Below are 18716 nucleotides of genomic sequence, written 5' to 3' on the forward strand. Positions count from 1 at the left end.
AAGATTTGTGAGGCACGACCTATCCTTCACAAAACAGTGTTGATTTTCCCTAAACAACTTATTCCTTTTCAGATTATTATAAATCCTATCTCTTATAACCTTTCCAACACTTTATCCACACCGAAGTAAGGCTCACTAGTCTATAATTAGCAAAGTTGTCTTCTTGAACAAGGGAAGTCTTCTGGTACTATTCCTGTGGGCAAGGATAACAAAGATCAAAGCCAAAGGCTCTGCAATCTCCTCCCTGGCTTCCCAGAGAATCCTAGGATAAATCCCATCTGGCCCAGGGGATTTATCTTTTTTCACACTTTCTAGAATTTCTAACACCACGTCCTTGTGAATCTCAATCCCATCTAGCCTAGTAGCCTGTTTCTCGGTATTCTCCTCAACAATATTGTCTTTTTCCAGTATGAATACTGATGAAAAATATTCATTTAGCACTTCCCTATCTCCTGACTTCATGCACAACTTCCCACTACTGTCCTTGATTGGCCCTAATCTTACTCTAGTCATTCTTTTATCCCTATAGAAAGCTTTAGGGTTTTTCCCTAATCCTATCCACCAATAACTTCTCATGTCCTCCCCTCAGTCATCTTAGCTCTCTGTTTAGGTTTTTCCTGGCTACCTTGTAACTCTCAATCACCCTAACTGAGCCTTCATATCTCATCCTAACATAAATCCTCTTCTTCCTCTTGACAAGATATTCAACTTCCTCAGTAAATCACGGCTCCTGTGCTCAACAGGTACATACTTATCAAGTATACACAGTAGCTGTTCCTTGAATAAGCTCCACATTTCTATTGCGCCCATCCTTTTCAGTTTCCTTCCCCATCCTATGGATCCTAAATCTTATCTAATCGCATCGTTGTTGCCTTTCCCCCAGCTGTAGCTCTTGCCCTCTGGTGTACACTAACCCTTTCCATAGCTAAAGTAAACACAACTGAATTGTGGTCACTATCACTAAAGTACTCACCTACCTCCAAACCTAACACCTGGCCGGGTTCATTACCCTGTACCAAATCTAATGTGGCATCGCCCCTTGTTAGTCTGTCTACACACTGTCAGAAAACCCTCCTGCACACAATGGACAAAAACTGACCCATCTAAACTACTGCAGTATTCCCAGTCAATATCTGGGAAGTTGAAGTTCCCCCATAACAACTACCCTGTCACTCTTGCTCCTATCGAAAATCATCTTTGCTATCCTTTCTGCAACATCTCTGGAACAATTTGGAGGTCTATAGAAAACTCCCAACAGGGTGACCTTTCTTTTCGTTTCTAATCTCAGCCCATACTACCTCAGTTGACAAGTCCTCAAATGTACTTCCTGCCACCGCAACACTGCCCTTGACTAACAATGCCACACCCCCACCTCTTTTACCATTTTCTCTGTTCTTACTGTAACATCTAAATCCCAGAACCATTCCTGTCTCTGCTCTACCCATGTCTCTGAAATGGTCACAACATCGAAATCCAATGTTGCAAGTTCACTCACCTTATTCTGGATGCTACTGGCGTTGAAATAGCCACACTCCAAATGAACTTCTTGCTTGCCGGTGCCCTCTTGTGACCTTGAAACTTTATTTCGGACCTCCCTATTCTCAACCTCCTCAATACTCTAACTACAATTTAGGTTCCCATCCCCCTGCTGAATTAGCTTAAACCCACCCAAAGAGCATTAGCAAATTTCACCCCAGGATATTGGTACCCCTCTGGTTCAGGTGAAGACCATCCTGTTTATAGAAGTCCCACCTACCCCAAAAAGAGCCCCAATTATCCAGGAATCCAAAAACCTCCCTCCTGCACCATTCCTGTAGCCACGTGTTCAACTCCTGTCTCTCCCTATTCCTTGCCTCGCTAGTACATAGCACAGGCAACAAACCAAAGATAACAACTCTGTTTGTCCTCGCTCTAAACCTCCACCCTAGCTCCCTGAATTTCTGCCTTAAATCCCCAACTCTCTTTGGAGGACCTAAAATCTGAATACAGGCTGTGTCAGGAGTAACCATTTAATACATGCTCTTACTAACAACAAAATGGCTTCTTAATGCAAGTAGTATGACAAAACAGCTTCGAGGCTGCAAATTGACAATTTTGCTTAAAATGGCTTTTAACCTTGCTAAAAGCTGCATTCCTGAGTACTGAATCAAAGATCAGCAGATGATACTTCCTTTACAGCATAGAAATAACTAGAATAGATAAGAAATTACTAGCCATCTTAACTTGCATTTGCAGCTGCAAAAAGAGATAAAGAAGATTGTTTGTGTAAAACAAAGTTGGTTCCCAGGAAATATCATTGGGCTAAGTGGCTGTCAATAATGTCATTTTATTAAATTTGATTGGTAATTGTTTGATTTTGCTCTGTAATCATGGCTGTACTCCTTTTCAAAAAAAGATATAAAAATGTCTTTGTCTTAAGCCATGCGCACAGCTTTCTCCTACAAACACATAAGTGTTTAAGCTCTGTGTTGCTGAACAACCTGTGCCTGGCCGTGATAATAAAGTGTGAAATCTTGCAGAACCAGACTGAATTGCTAGTGTTTTTGATTAATCGCAGAACTGAGAGACTCCCCTCCACCCCCCCCCCGCCCCCACACCCTCCACCCCACCCCCACACCCTCCACCCCCTGTGCTTAGAGATATAGATTAGATTAGATTCGATTCCATACAGTGTGGAAACCTTCATCTTCTTACCTATGTGGACCACGACTTTGGGCTACTCCCCCTCCCCAACAAATATCCCGAAAATACGATCAGAGACTTCAAGAAGCCTGGCACCTGGGAGGCAACACAGCACCCGTGTATCATACCTGGTATAGCAACTGTACCATTCAAGATCGGAGACGGCTACAGAGAGTGGTGAACTCGGCCCGGACAATCACAAAGGCCAACCTCCCGTCTCTAGAATCCGTCTACCAAGCCCACTGTCAAGGAAAAGCCGCCAGCATTCTTAAAGATCCATCCCACTCTGACAAAGTTTTTCTACAACTTCTACCATTGGGGAGAAGGTACAGAAGCCTGAACACAAGCACCAGCCGGTTTTGAAACAGTTTCTACCCTACTGTTGTTAGAATACCAAATGGACTCTTAAACTCTTAACATTTGCCTATACATGTGTTTTTGTTTTTGCCGCTGTTTACCTATTATTTACTTGTCTATGCTACTTAACTCTGTGATCTGTCATTATTGCTCACAAGACAAAGTTTTTCACTGTGCCTTGCTACACATGACAATAAATTCAATTCCATTCAATTCTCTTCCTCTAGTAGTGTACATTTCTGTGGCTCAGGATTTTGGTTTGGCTGATTAGGTTCTCTTGAACACCTCTGGAATGTGTTATGTTAAAGTTGTTACAAATACATTCTGTGGTTGGTAGTCAATATGAAGTGACTGGAATAGCAAAGATGTTCAGTTCTCCAACACCTTGATGAGGGTATCATCATCATAACCTTTGGTCTCTTTCATGGGGATGAAAGATTTGTCTCTCGTTTAGACAGTTGCATGACAAGCAAGGGTCAAAGTGTGGCGTGGAAATAGCACAGCAGGTCAGGCAGCATCCAAGGAATAGGAAGGTTTGCGTTTTAAGCATTAGTTCTTCATCAGCAGTTTTGGGGCGGGGGGGTGGGGAGCTGGGAGATAAATGCGGGAGGGCACGGTGGCTGGAGGGCAATAGGTGAATGCAGGTGGGGGTGTGGTGATGATGATAGGTCAGAGCAGAGGGTGGAACGGATAGGTGGGAAGGAAAATGGACAGGTAGGACAGTTCAAGAGGATGGTGCTGAGTTGGAGGGAGGAAACTGCTGAAATTAAGTGTTAAGCAAGGAGACTAATCATTCACCATATAGATTGGAGACTTACATGGCGTTCAGACAAAGGTTGATTTCCAGATAAGGTTGGAAATATCGTATTGTTGGAAAGGCTGATAAGACACAAGATTGTTCTGTGAGGGCCTAACCTCATTCTTCTCAAGGGTTGAGATTACTTGTTGACAGAGACCTCGGGACATTGGGATCTACACCGTGCTGTTTTATTTTCCCTCCATTTTGGTGGGGTGCAACTTATGGACTCCAAAATTGCCTTTGCACTTCAGCAGTTGAGATGAGTGTCGCACCATACAGTAGTGATCACAGATTGACCAAAGTTGAAGCCATGTGAGTCATTGAAGTGGGTTTTGGAGCATGGGGGTATGGCCATGGGTGACGTTCTGCGTCACGACGTCGACGCTACGTCGGGAATGACGTCATGGTGCAGCGCATAATGGGACGGGCCGAAAGATGGCGGATTTTGACGAGTTGAGGGTGAGTGGTCTAGTAAGAGAGGGAAGAGGGAGTCAGAGAGACAGAGAGAGAGAGGGGGGAGCGGAAACTGGAGAAAAGAAAGAGCCCAGCTGGAAGCGGCGGGCCAAGGGGAAAGAGGCAAGGCAAGACACTGAGGAACGAGCAACCCTGACCAGGGAAGCGTTCCTGGTAATTAGATTTTTTAAAAAAATCCTCAAACCGGAACCTCAACAACTAATTGGCTGCCGCGAGAAAATTTATATAAAACAAATCAGTCGGTCTGTCATGATCTGGAAAGCCCAGATATTCACCTCCCACTAGTGACCGGGCCGTTAGGCCTTTGATTTGACAACTGTCCCCGCCTTTTCTCTCTGGGCAGCTGCTCCTGGGAGCAGGAGGCTATCTCCTAACTCTTTAAAGGGAATTTAGTCCTGATTACTTTAAATTTTCGTTTTGCTAAACTGCATTTTCGGTGATTTCTTTCCTGCCACGTTCTTTTGTCTTTTATGATTTAGACAGCAATTTCCATATCTTTTAATGTTGATGTTTCAAACTATTTTTGTCTTAATGTTTGGTGGGCATTTATGATGGTGCCAATTCTTCAGATCTTTAGTTTTTTTTATCTAAGTAAATAAAATGTTTTTTTCAATTGTGATGTAATGTACAAATGTCGTTTGAATGAACATTTAAAAAAAACTTTAGTCATAAGAAGCTTCCCTTTTTACATAAAGAGCTGTCTGTTCCCGTTGTCTTAAGTCCGTGACAACTTCGCCATGTCAAGTTTCCCTTGTGGGGAAAAAAAACCTCGTCCTTTTTTAACACACTTGAATAGTCAAACCTAAAGTGTCATAATCTGATTGGATGTTTTGAATCCAAATAAGGGATGTCTGCTGTTAGGTCAAATAAACTGATTCAAATAAAGCACAAGTTGATATTTGGGTTCAGCTGGGTGCAATGTGAGTACTGATAGTGTCATAAGATAAAGAATATAGAATACTGCCATTGCTATGATTCTGATGAACACTTCTTTTGTCATTAAGGTATTAATGATGTACAGATGGAAAAGGAGGAAGAGGGTTGATGATTTAATCAGATTGAATTAATATAATTAGCTTAATGCTAAAATATTATGATTTACCTAACTTGAGGGTCTGACTGATGTAAATGATAACCCAGTGCTAAAATACAGTTTATTGTTGAAGTGATTTTCCATCAATTCTGGAAAATTCTCCAAGTTATGCAGGGTGTTGCTTAGTACTGATGGATGAACTTGAAATAATGGATTAAATATATATTGACAAGCTAAGAGTATTATTTTAGTGGTGTATTTTCACAAACAATTAGCAAACTAAGAAGAAATTGTTCCCTAGTTGGAGAGTAGATTCATGTAGAGACTTCTTAGACTTGGCAGCCTGAAATCACTCGACTCGGCACGTTCATTTGTTTGCATGGTCATTTCATGAAAAGCATATACTCAATCAAATAAGAACTTAGAGCTTTGTTAATATCTGTTTGAAAGTTGGTAAGACATAAAAGTTTTTCTAATTTATGAAAACAATTTTTAACAGGAGCTAGGTAGAGATTCACAAATTGACACTATAACCTTTGCTTTTGGTGATCCACAGCTGATTTAAAGTGTATTTTTATGATACTGCTCTGAACTACCGAGTTGTAGGCAGAAAATCTCCTCCAAAGATTTTCTGTTTCTAATACCACTTTAACACATCCCAGCCCTGTTCTCATTGGAGTCATCCAGAGATCTATCCTTGACCCATACTAATTCTCAGCTCATTTCATTTCGATGCTGTCCCTTGACTGCTTTATCTGAGGACATGTCAGGTTCTTAACGTAGGTTGGAATCACCTGGTTCAACTTCACCACATGTCTTTTTGATTCTCCAGTGCCTTTATTGGTAGACTAATTTCACTGATGTCCAGCCTGGATAAACTGCAATTTCACCAAATTGAACATTGGGAAGGCAAGCCAGTGTTTTCAGATGCCATGCGTAACTATTCACTTACTGCCAGTTCCAGTCACCTTCCTTGCCACTATCTGAGTCTTTACTGAACTGTTTACAACCTTGAAGCAGTATTTTGCTCTGTGAAAAGTTCTGACCTTATATCCTCCTTTGCAATTAACTTTGGCTTTTGATTGCTTTGTTATATTTTGAGTTGCGCATGCAAATTCTGGGTGTTTACATACAGTACTATGTTTTAAGAGTGCTTTCTGCAATTCTCAAATCTGCAGGTAGGGAGTTTAGATACTAATCCCTGGGATGACAGGATTGTTTCATAAGACATTGGGGAAATTGGGCCTGTATTCTCTAGAGTTTCAAAGAATGGTAGTTAATTTAATTGCATTGTTTTTAAAGACAATTCTTAAGTCATGATTGGTTAGTTGTAAGTCGGATATCACCTTGGCTGGAGTTTCTAAAATGCAATGTAATTTCAGATTAAGTGATTACCTATTTAAAATAGAGATGAGGAATTTCTCAGCATATGGTCAATCTTTGGAATTCTCTACCCCAGACGGCTGTGAAAGTTCTGTTGTTGACCAGCTTCAAGATTGAAATCAACAGACTTCTGCAGCTAAAAACATCAAGGGACATAGATATAGCAGATCTAATTGGATGGCAGGATCAATGGCCTACTCCTGTGTTCCTTTGGTGACTTCCATAAATTATCTTTTACTACTTATTATATGTGAATGATCCAGATGCATAACAGAAAGCTCTCTTATGATTTGAGCTGGCTGTTGTAACTTATACATGTATTTCTATTGAGTTCTGTAACCCATCTGAATGAGGACTGAAACATTTGGTGAGCTGTGAATAGATATGAATCATTAAATTGTTTTATACCTCCCTTAACCTTCATTCTCTCCTTGGGGGAAAACAAATAGACAATAAAAGATCCATGGGGGACAGTCTCCTTTGGGAGATGGAGGAAGCAGTTAGTAAATCTACGTTAATCTAAGTATATTTACTTCAGAAAATAATATTTTAGGAGGCAATGTATGAATAAGTTGAGATGTGATGTGATAAGACACGACACAACATGACATATTTGGAAGGAAAATAATGACTTTGGATCTATGGTTCCCAAAGCTCCCCATCCTTGAGGTTTTCTCTATCAATTCTGGGTCTATTGCAAATTAATTGGAGTTTCATTGTTATCATCAGTCAATAACTCTTTTCCCTTTTATTAAACGACTACCAGAATAGGAGGAGCTAAACTTGATGGATCTTGATTTCTCTTTGTCTAACAATTCTTATCAGTGATTCACCAGTTACTTTGTCAGAAAATATTGTAAGTTGCATTCTTCTCTGCAGGATAGATTTAATGATAACCTTGACTTTTTGTCATAAATTACTGTGGAGATAGTCATCCATTAGGCTTGAAAGCTGGAATGCAGATGATCAACTCTGATCTAACCGGCAAAACTGGCTCAATAGGCTGAATGGCCTATCCCTGTTCTTATGTACCCAGTTTAAATGAATGACAGTAAATTGCTATAAGTTCAATCAAACATAAGTCTTTGTTGGAATAGCATTTATTTAGTACATACAAATAACATACACAGTTATTTCATTAATGTAAGACCTGTGCAGTTGGAATAAAACTAAGGAGGTTCCAGCTCCCACATCATTTACCAATTTTAAGATAACTTCTGTATAGGTTATGCAGCATTTAGTATTGAGTAAAATAGGACTATTGAGATAAGTATTAATTCAAATTGTTAAGCATTAGAAGCTTAAACGTTGTTGAAACTAAACATTGATGGTTGATGAAATTATTTACATTGAATGCTTTATCTTTCAGAATATGGTTTCGAGTTTTCGTGTCTCAGAGCTTCAAGTGTTGTTAGGTTTTGCTGGTCGTAACAAAAGTGGTCGCAAGCATGAACTCCTTGTGAGAGCACTACACCTTTTAAAGAGTGGCTGTAGTCCGGCTGTTCAGATCAAAATTAAGGAACTATACAGACGACGTTTTCCTAGAACTATTGAAAGCCTTGCTGACTTGTCAGCTATAAAATCTTCAGTTTTCTCTTTGGACAATAACCTGTCTAGTGACTCTGAGTTGACCTCGGGGATTGCGCATTCTTCGGCATCCACATCAGCCACACCTCAGACTTCATCTCCATTGGTTAGCTCTGTGCTGCTACATGAGACGAAGCCAAATATAGAAATGCAAGAGGCTTCTCCCTCCATCCATCCTGTCCATCCAGATGTCCAACTGAAAAGCATACCCTTTTATGATGTGCTGGACGTGCTTATTAAACCGACAAGTCTAGGTACGTTTTGTTATTCAAACATTACAGTAAATTGAATGAAGGCATATCTTAAGCAGAACACAGTTCCAAGTAGCTGCGTGCATCTTTTTTAACCAGCCCATACTTCTGCAGGGTAGCAACTTTCATGGTATACAGCTGCAAAAATGGGTAAAATTTGAGTACATTTGTCTCAGTTGCAAGTGTTAGTAAGTTACTTGACTATATACGGTGGCTCAGTGGTTAGCACTGCTGCCTCACAGCGCCAGGGCCCCGGGTTCGATTCCAGCTTCAGGCGACTGTCTGTGTGATGTTTGCACGTTCTCCCATGTTTGTGTGGGTTTTCTCTGGGTGCTCCGGTTTTCTCCAACAGTCCAAAGATGTGCAGGCTAGGTCAATTGGCCATGCTAAATTGCCCATAGTGTTAGGTGCAATAGTCAAGGGAAATAGGTCTGGGTGGTCGGTGAGGACAAGTTGAGCCAAATGGCCTGATTTCACACTGTAGGGAATCTAATCTAATATACATTGAGAATTTTCCTAATTTGCATTTGTTCCGCTGTTAGATCTCAGCTGGAGTATGATGTACAGTTGTGGGTGTCACATTCTAGGAAAGACATGAATGTATTGGCAAGAGTACAGAAATGAGAAACTTCAATTGTGAGGGTAGATTGAAGAGTTGGCACTCTTATCTGAGAGGAGATTTGATAGAACTGTCCAAAATCCTGAAAGGGTTGGATAGAGCAGATAGGGAGAAGCTGCTCCCACTCCTAAAAGCAAAGGAGCATATATTTAAAGTGATGTGCAAATAAAGCAAGGCTGATGTGAAAAATGTTGTCACTCAGGAACATGCTATGGAATGCACTGCTTGAAAGTGTGATGGAGACACATTTAAATGAGGCATTCAAGACAACATTGAGTGATTACTTGGATAGAAATAGTGTGCAAGGGCAAGAGGGAAAAGTAGGAAATTGACACTGACGCTGGGTAATGTCAGTTAGCTGAGCCAAATAGCCTCCTTTGCACCAAAATTGTCCTGTGTTGAATTACCACAATCTAAATTAGTAAATCTTATAGGCAAAGAAAGCCACAGCGTTATCCTAATTGGGAACTGTACTGCATAACTTAACCTGAGTTTTCTTGGATGCATATTGTTCGCTGAGCTACTATTTGAGGTATTGTAATTGGCCTGTGGTCCTGACTGACGGAAAGGTTTAGTCAGAGTTTCTGCCTTATAATAGTTAAAAAGGTCAAAGAACCTGCTAATAATTGCTCGATTAACTCACATTTGGAAAATAGTCTTTTGGGATTGGAACACAGGCCAATGACCGGTATGATTAGTGAGTTTAATAATCTGATTTAATCTTCAAAGTTTTCTTCATAGTGTAAAATGTCTCAGTAATTAATTGGAAATCTCTTGAGATGACCCTAATGCGGAGAGAAGTAAAAGTAATATTAACTGTGATATGTAAGGGCCTCCTGATTAGTGCAAGAATTGATCTTTGAATAATTGTTTTTAATATTTTGAGTGGGAAAATGAACTACTTTAGTCTTTCAAAGAAAAGAATATGAAGCTTTAACAGGATAAATCTGAACACATACACGCACCCCACATATTTAAAATTTTAAAATTTTAAATTTTCTGAGCAATAGCCATTTCAATTATTGTTCCTTTTTAAAGCAAAATGCATTTTTAAAAATTTCAGTCAAACTGAATCAAAAACACTCTAGAGGAGCTATCATAAATTCCTTAGGGACTTACTTCATTGTTATATATATTGCACTCATTATGTTGGTTTGATGGGCCAGACCTTGTGGACTAGTTCTAGAGATGGGCAGGCCTATAATTTGCCACTGCAGTTTGTTGTGCTAGTTTCCTGTCATAGTGCAGATTCTGGACTGTTTTCTAGAAGGCTGAGCTAAATGTGATAAAGCTAGCTAATCACCCTGTGAAAGGTGGGAACAAATTACTGCAGATGCTGGAATTTGTACTGAAAACACCAAATGCTGGTGATCACAACTGGTCAGACACCATCCATGGTAAAAACAATGACTGACTGCAGGTGCTGGAAAAACGCAGCAGTTCAGGCAGCATCCGAGGAGCAGGAACATTGATGTTTCAGGCAAAAGCCCTTCATCAGGAATGTAGGATTCCTGATGAAGGGCTTTTGCCCAAAACGTCGATTTGCCTGCTCCTCGGATGCTGCCTGAACTGCTGTGCTTTTCCAGCGCCACTCTAAACCAGACACCATCCATGGAGAGAGAAAGAGAGAGAGAGAGAACAAAAAAACAAGCTAATGTTTTGAATCTAGATGACTGTTCATCAGAGCTGAAGTGAAGTGCAGAGGGGACAGCATTTATGCCATAGTTTGAGGGGGGTGGGGGTGGGGGGGGGGGGGGGGGGGTTGTGGGGGTGTGCGGGGGCTAGTGCAGTTAGTGATGGAAGGTGCTGATAGAGAAAAGATATTCTAAGTTCACATTGTGGTTGGAATGTGAGAATAGTGGAACAGTGGTGTGTCTCCTGCAGGCTTGAAAGGACAGTAAGTAGCATGGGGAGGAGGGGAGGACATTTTAACAAATTAAAGGGAAGAAATGGGAGTTGGTTCATGATTTTAAGGTGTTGAACTCCATATTAAGTCCAGAAGACTGTAATGTCCCTAATCTGAATGAGATGTTCTTCCTCCAGTTGGCAAGGAGAAAGTGAGGACTGCAGACGCTGGAGATCCGAGCTGAAAAATGTTGCTGGAAAAGTGCAGCAGGTCAGGCAGCATCAAAGGAGCAGGAGAATCGATGTTTCGGGCATAAGCCCTTCTTCAGGAACCTGAAGAAGTGCTTATGCCCCAAACGTCGTTTCTCCTGCTCCTTTGATGCTGCCTGACCTACTGTGCTTTTCCAGCAACACATTTTTCAGTTCCTCCAGTTGGCATTGTGATTCACTGCCGAGGACAGACATGTGGGCGTGTAAGCAGGATGCTGTGTTAAAATAACTGACTGCAGGAAGGTTGGAGTCCCACTTGCACACAGACCGGGGGTGTTCTGCAAAGCAGTTACCCAGTCTACGTTTGGTTTCTCCAATGTGTAGAGTAGGCCATATTGGGTGCAGTGAATATGATGCACAAGTTTGGAGGAGGTACAGGTGAAATGCTGCTTCGCCTGGAAAGATTGTTTAGGCACTTAGATGGTGAGCAGGGAGGTGGTGAAGGGGCAGGTGTTGCACTGTCTGTGGCTACGTGGGAAGGTGCCAAGGAGAGGGTGGGGTGGGAGATGGGTGGTGTTGGTGGTTGTGGAAAGGGCCAGGGTTTCTGAGAGAGAACAATCCCTGCAAAATACAGACTGATTTGAGGGGAGGATGTATTTGGTGGTGTTCTGCTGCAGTTCTTTGAAATGGCAGAGAATGATCCTTTGAATGAGGAAGCTGGTGGGATGAAAAGTGAGGAAAATGGGGAACCCAGTCATGCTGTTGAGTGATGGGACGCAGCAAGGGCAGAAGAACGGGTGATAGGTCAGATGCGGTTGAGGGCCCTGTCAACCACAGTGGGTGGGAAACTACAGTCATGAAAGAAACCAGCCATGTCAGCAGTGCTGTTTTGGAAGGTAGCATCATCTGAACAGGTGCAACGTAGCCCAAGGAACTGGGAGAAAAGGATGGAATCCTTGCACGATGTAGAGTACGATGAACTGTAGTGAAGGTAGCTGTGGGAGTCAGTGGCTTTGTAGTGGATGGCAGTGGATAGTTTATTCCCTGAAATGGAGACAGTGCGGTCAGGACCTTGAAAGCTTTTTTTCATTTTGACTCCCATTTCCATCCCTCTAACTTTTATGTCGTCCAATTCTGACACTTCCTTTCCTTGACCCCTCTGTCTCCGCAAATGCTGTCCCCTCCACAAATGCTGTCCCCTCCACAGTTCTGCTGAAAAGTCAAATAAACTCAATATTAGCTTGCATCACCTTCAGGGCTACTAGGTTTTCTACATGGCCTGAGCACACCCAGCCCTGCTGTGATTTTAAATTCCAATTGGTGTGGAATGTGGCTGTTTAGTGGCCGCGAATTAGTGACCTAAGGACCTCGGTAGGCGCATATGAGTTTGGATGGTCCTTTTGATATCTCCACCATGCTTTCTTCAACGCCCCTCTCCCAAATAAGATTCAGACAGAGTGATCCGACCTTCAAAACAAGTCAAAAGCTACCCTTTCCACCATGACTAGATGGGGGAAGAGAAAACCCGAATTGTAACAATAAAAGTCAATTTTTGGATTGATTAAAACATTTAAACTTCCTGATCTCTCAGGTTGCGGAGAATAACAAATTAGTATGCTTTCATAATAACAAGGGACAAAAAATTGTGGAGAAACAATGAAATGTGTTCACAGATAACAACATGTTGCTCAAAGCTGTTGAATATGCAGAAAAATAAACTAGACAAGTAGCATGTTGGGTTTTACTTCAAAGTGGTTAGATTGAAAAGGGAGATGATAGAATTAAACAGATTTGTTAAAACTGCATTTTGTTTCTGATACTAAAAATCAGAAAAGATCATCATAGCATCCCTACATTGTGGAAGCAGGCCATTCCTGTTGAAGGGCTTATGCCTGAAATGTCGATTCTCCTGCTCCTCAGATGGCTGACAGACGTGCTGTGCTTTTCTAGTGCCACACTTTTCGACTCTGACTCTCCAGCATCTGCAGCCTTCTCTTTCTCCATCAGGCCAATCAGCCCAGCAAGTCCACACTAACTCTCTGGAGCACAACCCACCTAACCTGCACATCCCTAGACGGGGTGGGCAATTTAGCATGGCCAATCGACCTAACCTGCACATTTTTGGACTGTGGGGGAGAAAACCAGAGCACCCGGAGGAAATCCGTGCAGACACGGGGAATGTGTAAATTCTACATAGTCACCCGAGGCTGAGTTGAACCTGGGTCCCTGGCATTATGAGGCAACAAGCTGATGAATTATTCTTGAGAACTATGCAGTGGAGGTTTGTCAGAATGATACTAGCTATATATTAACTTGGAAGGAGAAGTTGCTTCAGCTTGGCATTTACTAATTTGAGTTTATAATATTTAAGGCTGATCTAATCAGGATCTTTAAAATGATCATGGTACTGTGTATTGATCATGGTAGATACACCGAAATTATTTGCTATACTAAGGAACTCTAGAACAAGAAAACATAATTTTAAGATTGAACTGCGCTAATTTTTCCCCATTGGGTATAGCAATTGGGATGTCATGTTGCAACTGTACATGATAATGGTTAGGCCGCTTTTGGAATACTGTGTTCAATTCTGGTCTCCCTGCTATAGGAAAGATGTTGTTAAACTTGAAAGGGTTCAACAAAGATTGACCAGGATATTGCTAGGATTGGAGGGTTTGAGCTATAGGGAAAGGCTGAATATGCTGGGGCTAGTTTCCCTGGAGCGTCACAGGCTGAGGGATAACCTTGTAGGTATTTATGAAATCATGAGGGGGAAAAGGGTGAATTCCGCTGGGTAGGGGAGTGCATAGGTTCAAGGGAAGGACTTTAAAAGGGACCTAAGGGGCAACTTTTTCATGCAGAGAATGGTCCTTGTATGGAATGAGCTGCCAGAGGAAATGCTGGAGGCTGGTACAATACATGATTTAAATGGCTTCTGGATGGATCTATGAATAGGAAGTCTTTAGAACGATATTGGCCAAATGCTGGCAAATGGGACTAGATTAATTTAGGATATCAGGTAGGCATGAACGAGTTGGACCGAAGAGTTTGTTTCCATGTTGCACAACTCTGGCTCTATGACTCTCTTTCATAATAGAGTTTTTGAATGTATAAAGGGCGTGTTCTTTTCCAGCATGAAGTAATATTCTATTGTATCTTATGATTTCCCCACTAGATCAGTATGTAATTCACAGTCTAATATAGAATTTAACAAAACAAATTCAATATGTCACAGTTTCAGTTTTAGTCAGTTTACGAGTTAACTTTGACAGTAGTTTAATACTATGGACTTAGATATTTTCTAGGAATCAACTGGCAATTCTGATGTGATGGCATCAACCTGAAGGGGTATCAACATTGATATCAGTCTGTTCTAATATGTCCACTTATACACTTTTCAATCAATCAGGCATCAAAACTGGTTGCTTATTTTCCTATTTTTCAAATTCTTCTAGAACATGAGGACGCAAAGGTACTCTTTGCACACTGCTTGCCAGATTGAGAAAACCTAACATGGGAATTGAGAAGTCCTTTGGGACATTTTGCTATGTTAAGAGCTGTTTATCTTGTAAGTTGTCATCAGATTTCGTACATACTGGGAAAGTACAAGCATGTACAAATCACAATTCTTTGAATCTATTATTAAAATTGTAAATTATTCAAAGTGCCAATATACAAAAAGCATAACTGAATTAATGTGTTCCAAGAGGCAGTATAATCATCTGTGACTGACTGAGTTGAAGAATGAATTCCCTGTGGACTTGCATCATAGCTGAAGGTTGGGGGAATTAGTATTCATTGTATCCTCCATTCTGCCAAGGGACACTTAGACTTAATAAGTCTGCAACTTTAGTGATTGTTGCACTTATCCTATGAGATCACTCGTTCTTCTAATCCATCTTGACTTACACGTTAATAATAACTTATTTATTGTTGCTACCAATAGATTCTACTTTGCATTTACCTATATTATGAACACCATAGTCCCAGTATAGATCCCTGTGGGACACTGCTTCCTACTTTCTGCCACCATAATTACTCTTAACTGCCACTCTGCTTTCTGTTCAGAAGCCAACCAGCAATCTATTCTGCTTTACATTCTATCACCTTATTCACGAGTCTATTATAGGCATCTTTTGTGATTTTTGAGAAGATTTGTAGCTCAGGTTGAGGTTCAGATTGTAAGTTTGCTCACTGAGCTGGGAGGTTTGTTGTAGACGTATCATCACCATACTAGGTAACATCAGCGAGCATCCGATGAAGCACTGGTGTTACATCCCACTTTCTATTTGAGTCTTGGTTTCTTGAGGTGGATAATATCATTTCTGATTCTTTTTCTCAGAGGATGGTAGATGGGGTCCAAATCGATGTGCTTATTGATAGAGGTCTGGTTAGAATGCCAGACCTCTAGGAATTCCTATGCGTCTCTCTGTTTAGCTTGTCCTACGATGGATGTGTTGTCCCAGTCAAAGTGGTGTCATTCTTCGGCTGTACGTAAAGATACTAGTGATAGTGGGTCATGTCTTTTGATAGTTGGTGGCTATAGGCACCTTATCAAAGGCTCACTGAAAATGCAGCTACAGCACATCCACTGCATTACCATTGTGTAGTTTAATGATTATTTACTTTTTTAAACTTCAGTGCCATCAAACATTCAACGATTCCAGGAAAAGTACTTCATCTTCGCATTGACTCCTCAACAAGTAAAAGAAATATGCATATCTAGGTAAGAATGACAAATGTATTTCTGTTAATGTAGTGCCAGGGTTTCCTTAAGGTCTTTTAGAAGATTTCTGTCCTCAAGAGGTGAGGGTGGGAAAGCAGCAGAAGCTTCATGATGCACTTTGGAGCTCTCTGACTTGTTTCCGTTACTTGAAAGTGATTTAATTATTTTATGAAGTACCTTCAAGTTTATTTCAATAAAAGTTTAATTGATAAAGTCACTGCCAGTTGTGCAACAAAAAAAAAGGTCAGGTTTGGCTACTTTTGGAATATTGCATGCAATTCTGGTCTCCTTCCTATCTGAAGGATGCTGTGAAACTTGAAAGGTCTCAGAAAAGAATAACAAGGGTGTTGCCAGGGTTGGAGGATTTGAGCTACAGGGAAAGGCTGAATAGGGTAGGGCTGTTTCCCTGGAGCATCGGAGGCTGAGGGGTGATCTGAGAGAGGTTTACAAAACCATGAAGAACATGGATAGGATAAATAGAGAAGGTCTTTTCCCTGGAATGGGCGAGTCCAGAACTAGAGGACAGAGATTTAGGGTGAGAGGGGAAAGGTTTAAAAGGAACCTAAGGGGCAACGTTTTCAGGCAGAGGGTGGTGCGTGTATGGAATAAGCTGCCAGATAGTGTTGGAGGCTGGTACAGTTAAAGCATTTAAAAGGGCATCTGGATGGGTAAATGAATAGGAAAGGTTTAGAGGGATATGGGCCAAGTGTTGGCAAATGTGGCTAGATTACGTTAGGATATCTGATCGTCATGGTCGAGTTGGACCGAAGGGTCTGTTTCTGTGCTGTACATATCTATGACTCTATTGACAGGTTTTTATCCTGATCAGATTGTTACGTGATTTCAGCTGGGGTCATACACTTGGCTCTAGCAATGCTAGATTAGGCCACCCTCTTGCAAGGATGCCTACCTTGAAGAAGTTTTCCTCCTCTCTCTACAAGAATTTCAGGGAGTCCGTCTCTCACTGCAACTCCCAGGTCATTTCCTCTGCCCTGAAGCTCTTGTACTCTATGCTACTTTCTCCCCACCCCCACCCTCCTCTCATTTATCTCTCCACCCTTCAGGCACTCTGCCTGTATTCCTGATGAAGGGCTTTTATCCGAAAAGTCGGTTTTCCTGCTCCTCGGATGCTGCCTGAACTGCTGTGCTTTTTCAGCACCACTCTAATCCTAAATCTGGTTTCCTGCATCTGCAGTCATTGTTTTTACCAAAGAAAAAATAGCCAGGTTATCTGCTTCTGATATATGATCTATTGTCTCCTGTGGGGGAACTGCACACTGTAAATGTCCACTGCGTTCTCAACTGTAATAATGTTGTTAATTTGTTCACAGGATGTGGGCATCATTGACTACACAAAGATTATTGCTTGTCCCTCATTTGCCTTTGAGAAGCTGGTGCTGAGCCTGCTGCCTTGATTCACTGCATTTCTTGGGGTGTAGGTACATTCTCACTGTTAAGGAGGTTGTCATGGATTTTGTCCCACTTACAGTGAAGAAGCCATAATATGTTTGAGTCAGGATAGTGTGAGACTTTGGGGGGAGTTTGCAGATGGTGTTCCTATGCATTTTCTGCTCTTGTCCTTTACGAGGGTCAAGTTTGTGGGTTTCAGATGTTGCTGATGAACCCTTGGTGAAGTGCTGCAGTGCAACTTATGGATGATAGACAGCTACTGCCACTGTACATCGGTGGTGATCTGTGTGAATGTTGAAGGTGGTGAATGGAGTGGGCTGCTTTGTGCTGAATGGTTTCAATTTCTGAGAAAAATATCAAGATACTTCAATTTGGAATGACTCACTCGAAACAAAGTACAGCTGGGATTTGTGAAACAGTCCTCTGAGATGAATTGATGCCTTCAGGAATGAGTATGTTTTTAAAAAAAAACCATGAGTTATGTGTGTTTTGTACTCATTTGAGATTTTTGGCTGTAGTTTTGATTTTATCAGTATTTTATCTTTGACTAATACTTTTTTCAAAGATTGTTCTTATGGCTGGAAAACAGGTATGTGAATGTTTACGGTTTGAGAGAACTTGAAGCAATGCTGTTTACCTCTAACTTGATCTTTCAAATTCCTTATAGGGACTTTTTGCCAGGTGGAAGAAGAGACTATATTGTGCAGGTTCAGTTGAGGTAAGTTAATCCATTTTTCGCAACTTGTTCAAATGAGCTGAGTTTGTTTTTTTCATTTGTTTCATTTCTACCTTTAAAGAGACAAATAAGTTGCACAATATTTTGGTCATAAATCTGAGTTGTAGAGTATAAGTATGGAGGAGTAGGAGAGTCTACGTTTCAGGCATAAGCTCTTCATCAGGAATGAGGGGATGGTCCAAGAAGGCTGAGAGATAAATGAGAGGGGAAGGTAGCTGGGAATGTGATAGGTAGATAAGATAGGGGTGAAGGTGATAGGTCGGAGAGGAGGGTGGGAAGGAAAATGGATATTCCCAGCTACCTCTTCTCTTCCCGCCTCCTCTACCCCCCCCCCCCCAGCTTCACCCCCTTCCATTTATCTCTGTCCCTTTGGGCCACCCCCTCATTTGTGATGAAGTGCTTATGCTTGAAACGTCAACTGTCCTACTCCTCGGATGCTGTCTGACCAGCTGTGCTTTTCCAGCACCACACTTTTCGACTCTGATCTCCAGCATTTACAATCCTCACTTTCTCCTGAGTATGGAGGAGTAATGCATAAGAAAGAATTATGCATCAGAACTGATCCAGAAGCAAGGTACATGTTCACCCTCTTCCATGGAAGATG

At 41.4% G+C, this 18716-nt stretch overlaps 1 protein-coding gene across 2 annotated transcripts in view; it reads left to right on the forward strand.

Moving 5' to 3' along the window:
- Positions 1-4211: 4211 nt before the first annotated feature.
- pias2 (protein inhibitor of activated STAT, 2) overlaps positions 4212-18716 on the forward strand; it is an 80938-nt gene continuing 66433 nt past the window's right edge. The window contains exons 1-4 of one of the 2 annotated variants that reach the window (XM_072574972.1): positions 4212-4297; positions 8098-8569; positions 15882-15966; positions 18044-18094. In XM_072574972.1, coding sequence (XP_072431073.1) covers positions 4274-4297; positions 8098-8569; positions 15882-15966; positions 18044-18094 — 632 coding nt within the window. In that variant the 5' untranslated portion in view covers positions 4212-4273. Of the gene's footprint in view, positions 4298-4324; positions 4466-8097; positions 8570-15881; positions 15967-18043; positions 18095-18716 lie in introns of those variants that run through there. The other variant, XM_072574978.1, reaches the window with a different exon arrangement.

Source organism: Chiloscyllium punctatum, chromosome 1 (assembly GCF_047496795.1).
Source record: "Chiloscyllium punctatum isolate Juve2018m chromosome 1, sChiPun1.3, whole genome shotgun sequence".
In the NCBI taxonomy this organism is placed as follows: domain Eukaryota; kingdom Metazoa; phylum Chordata; class Chondrichthyes; order Orectolobiformes; family Hemiscylliidae; genus Chiloscyllium; species Chiloscyllium punctatum.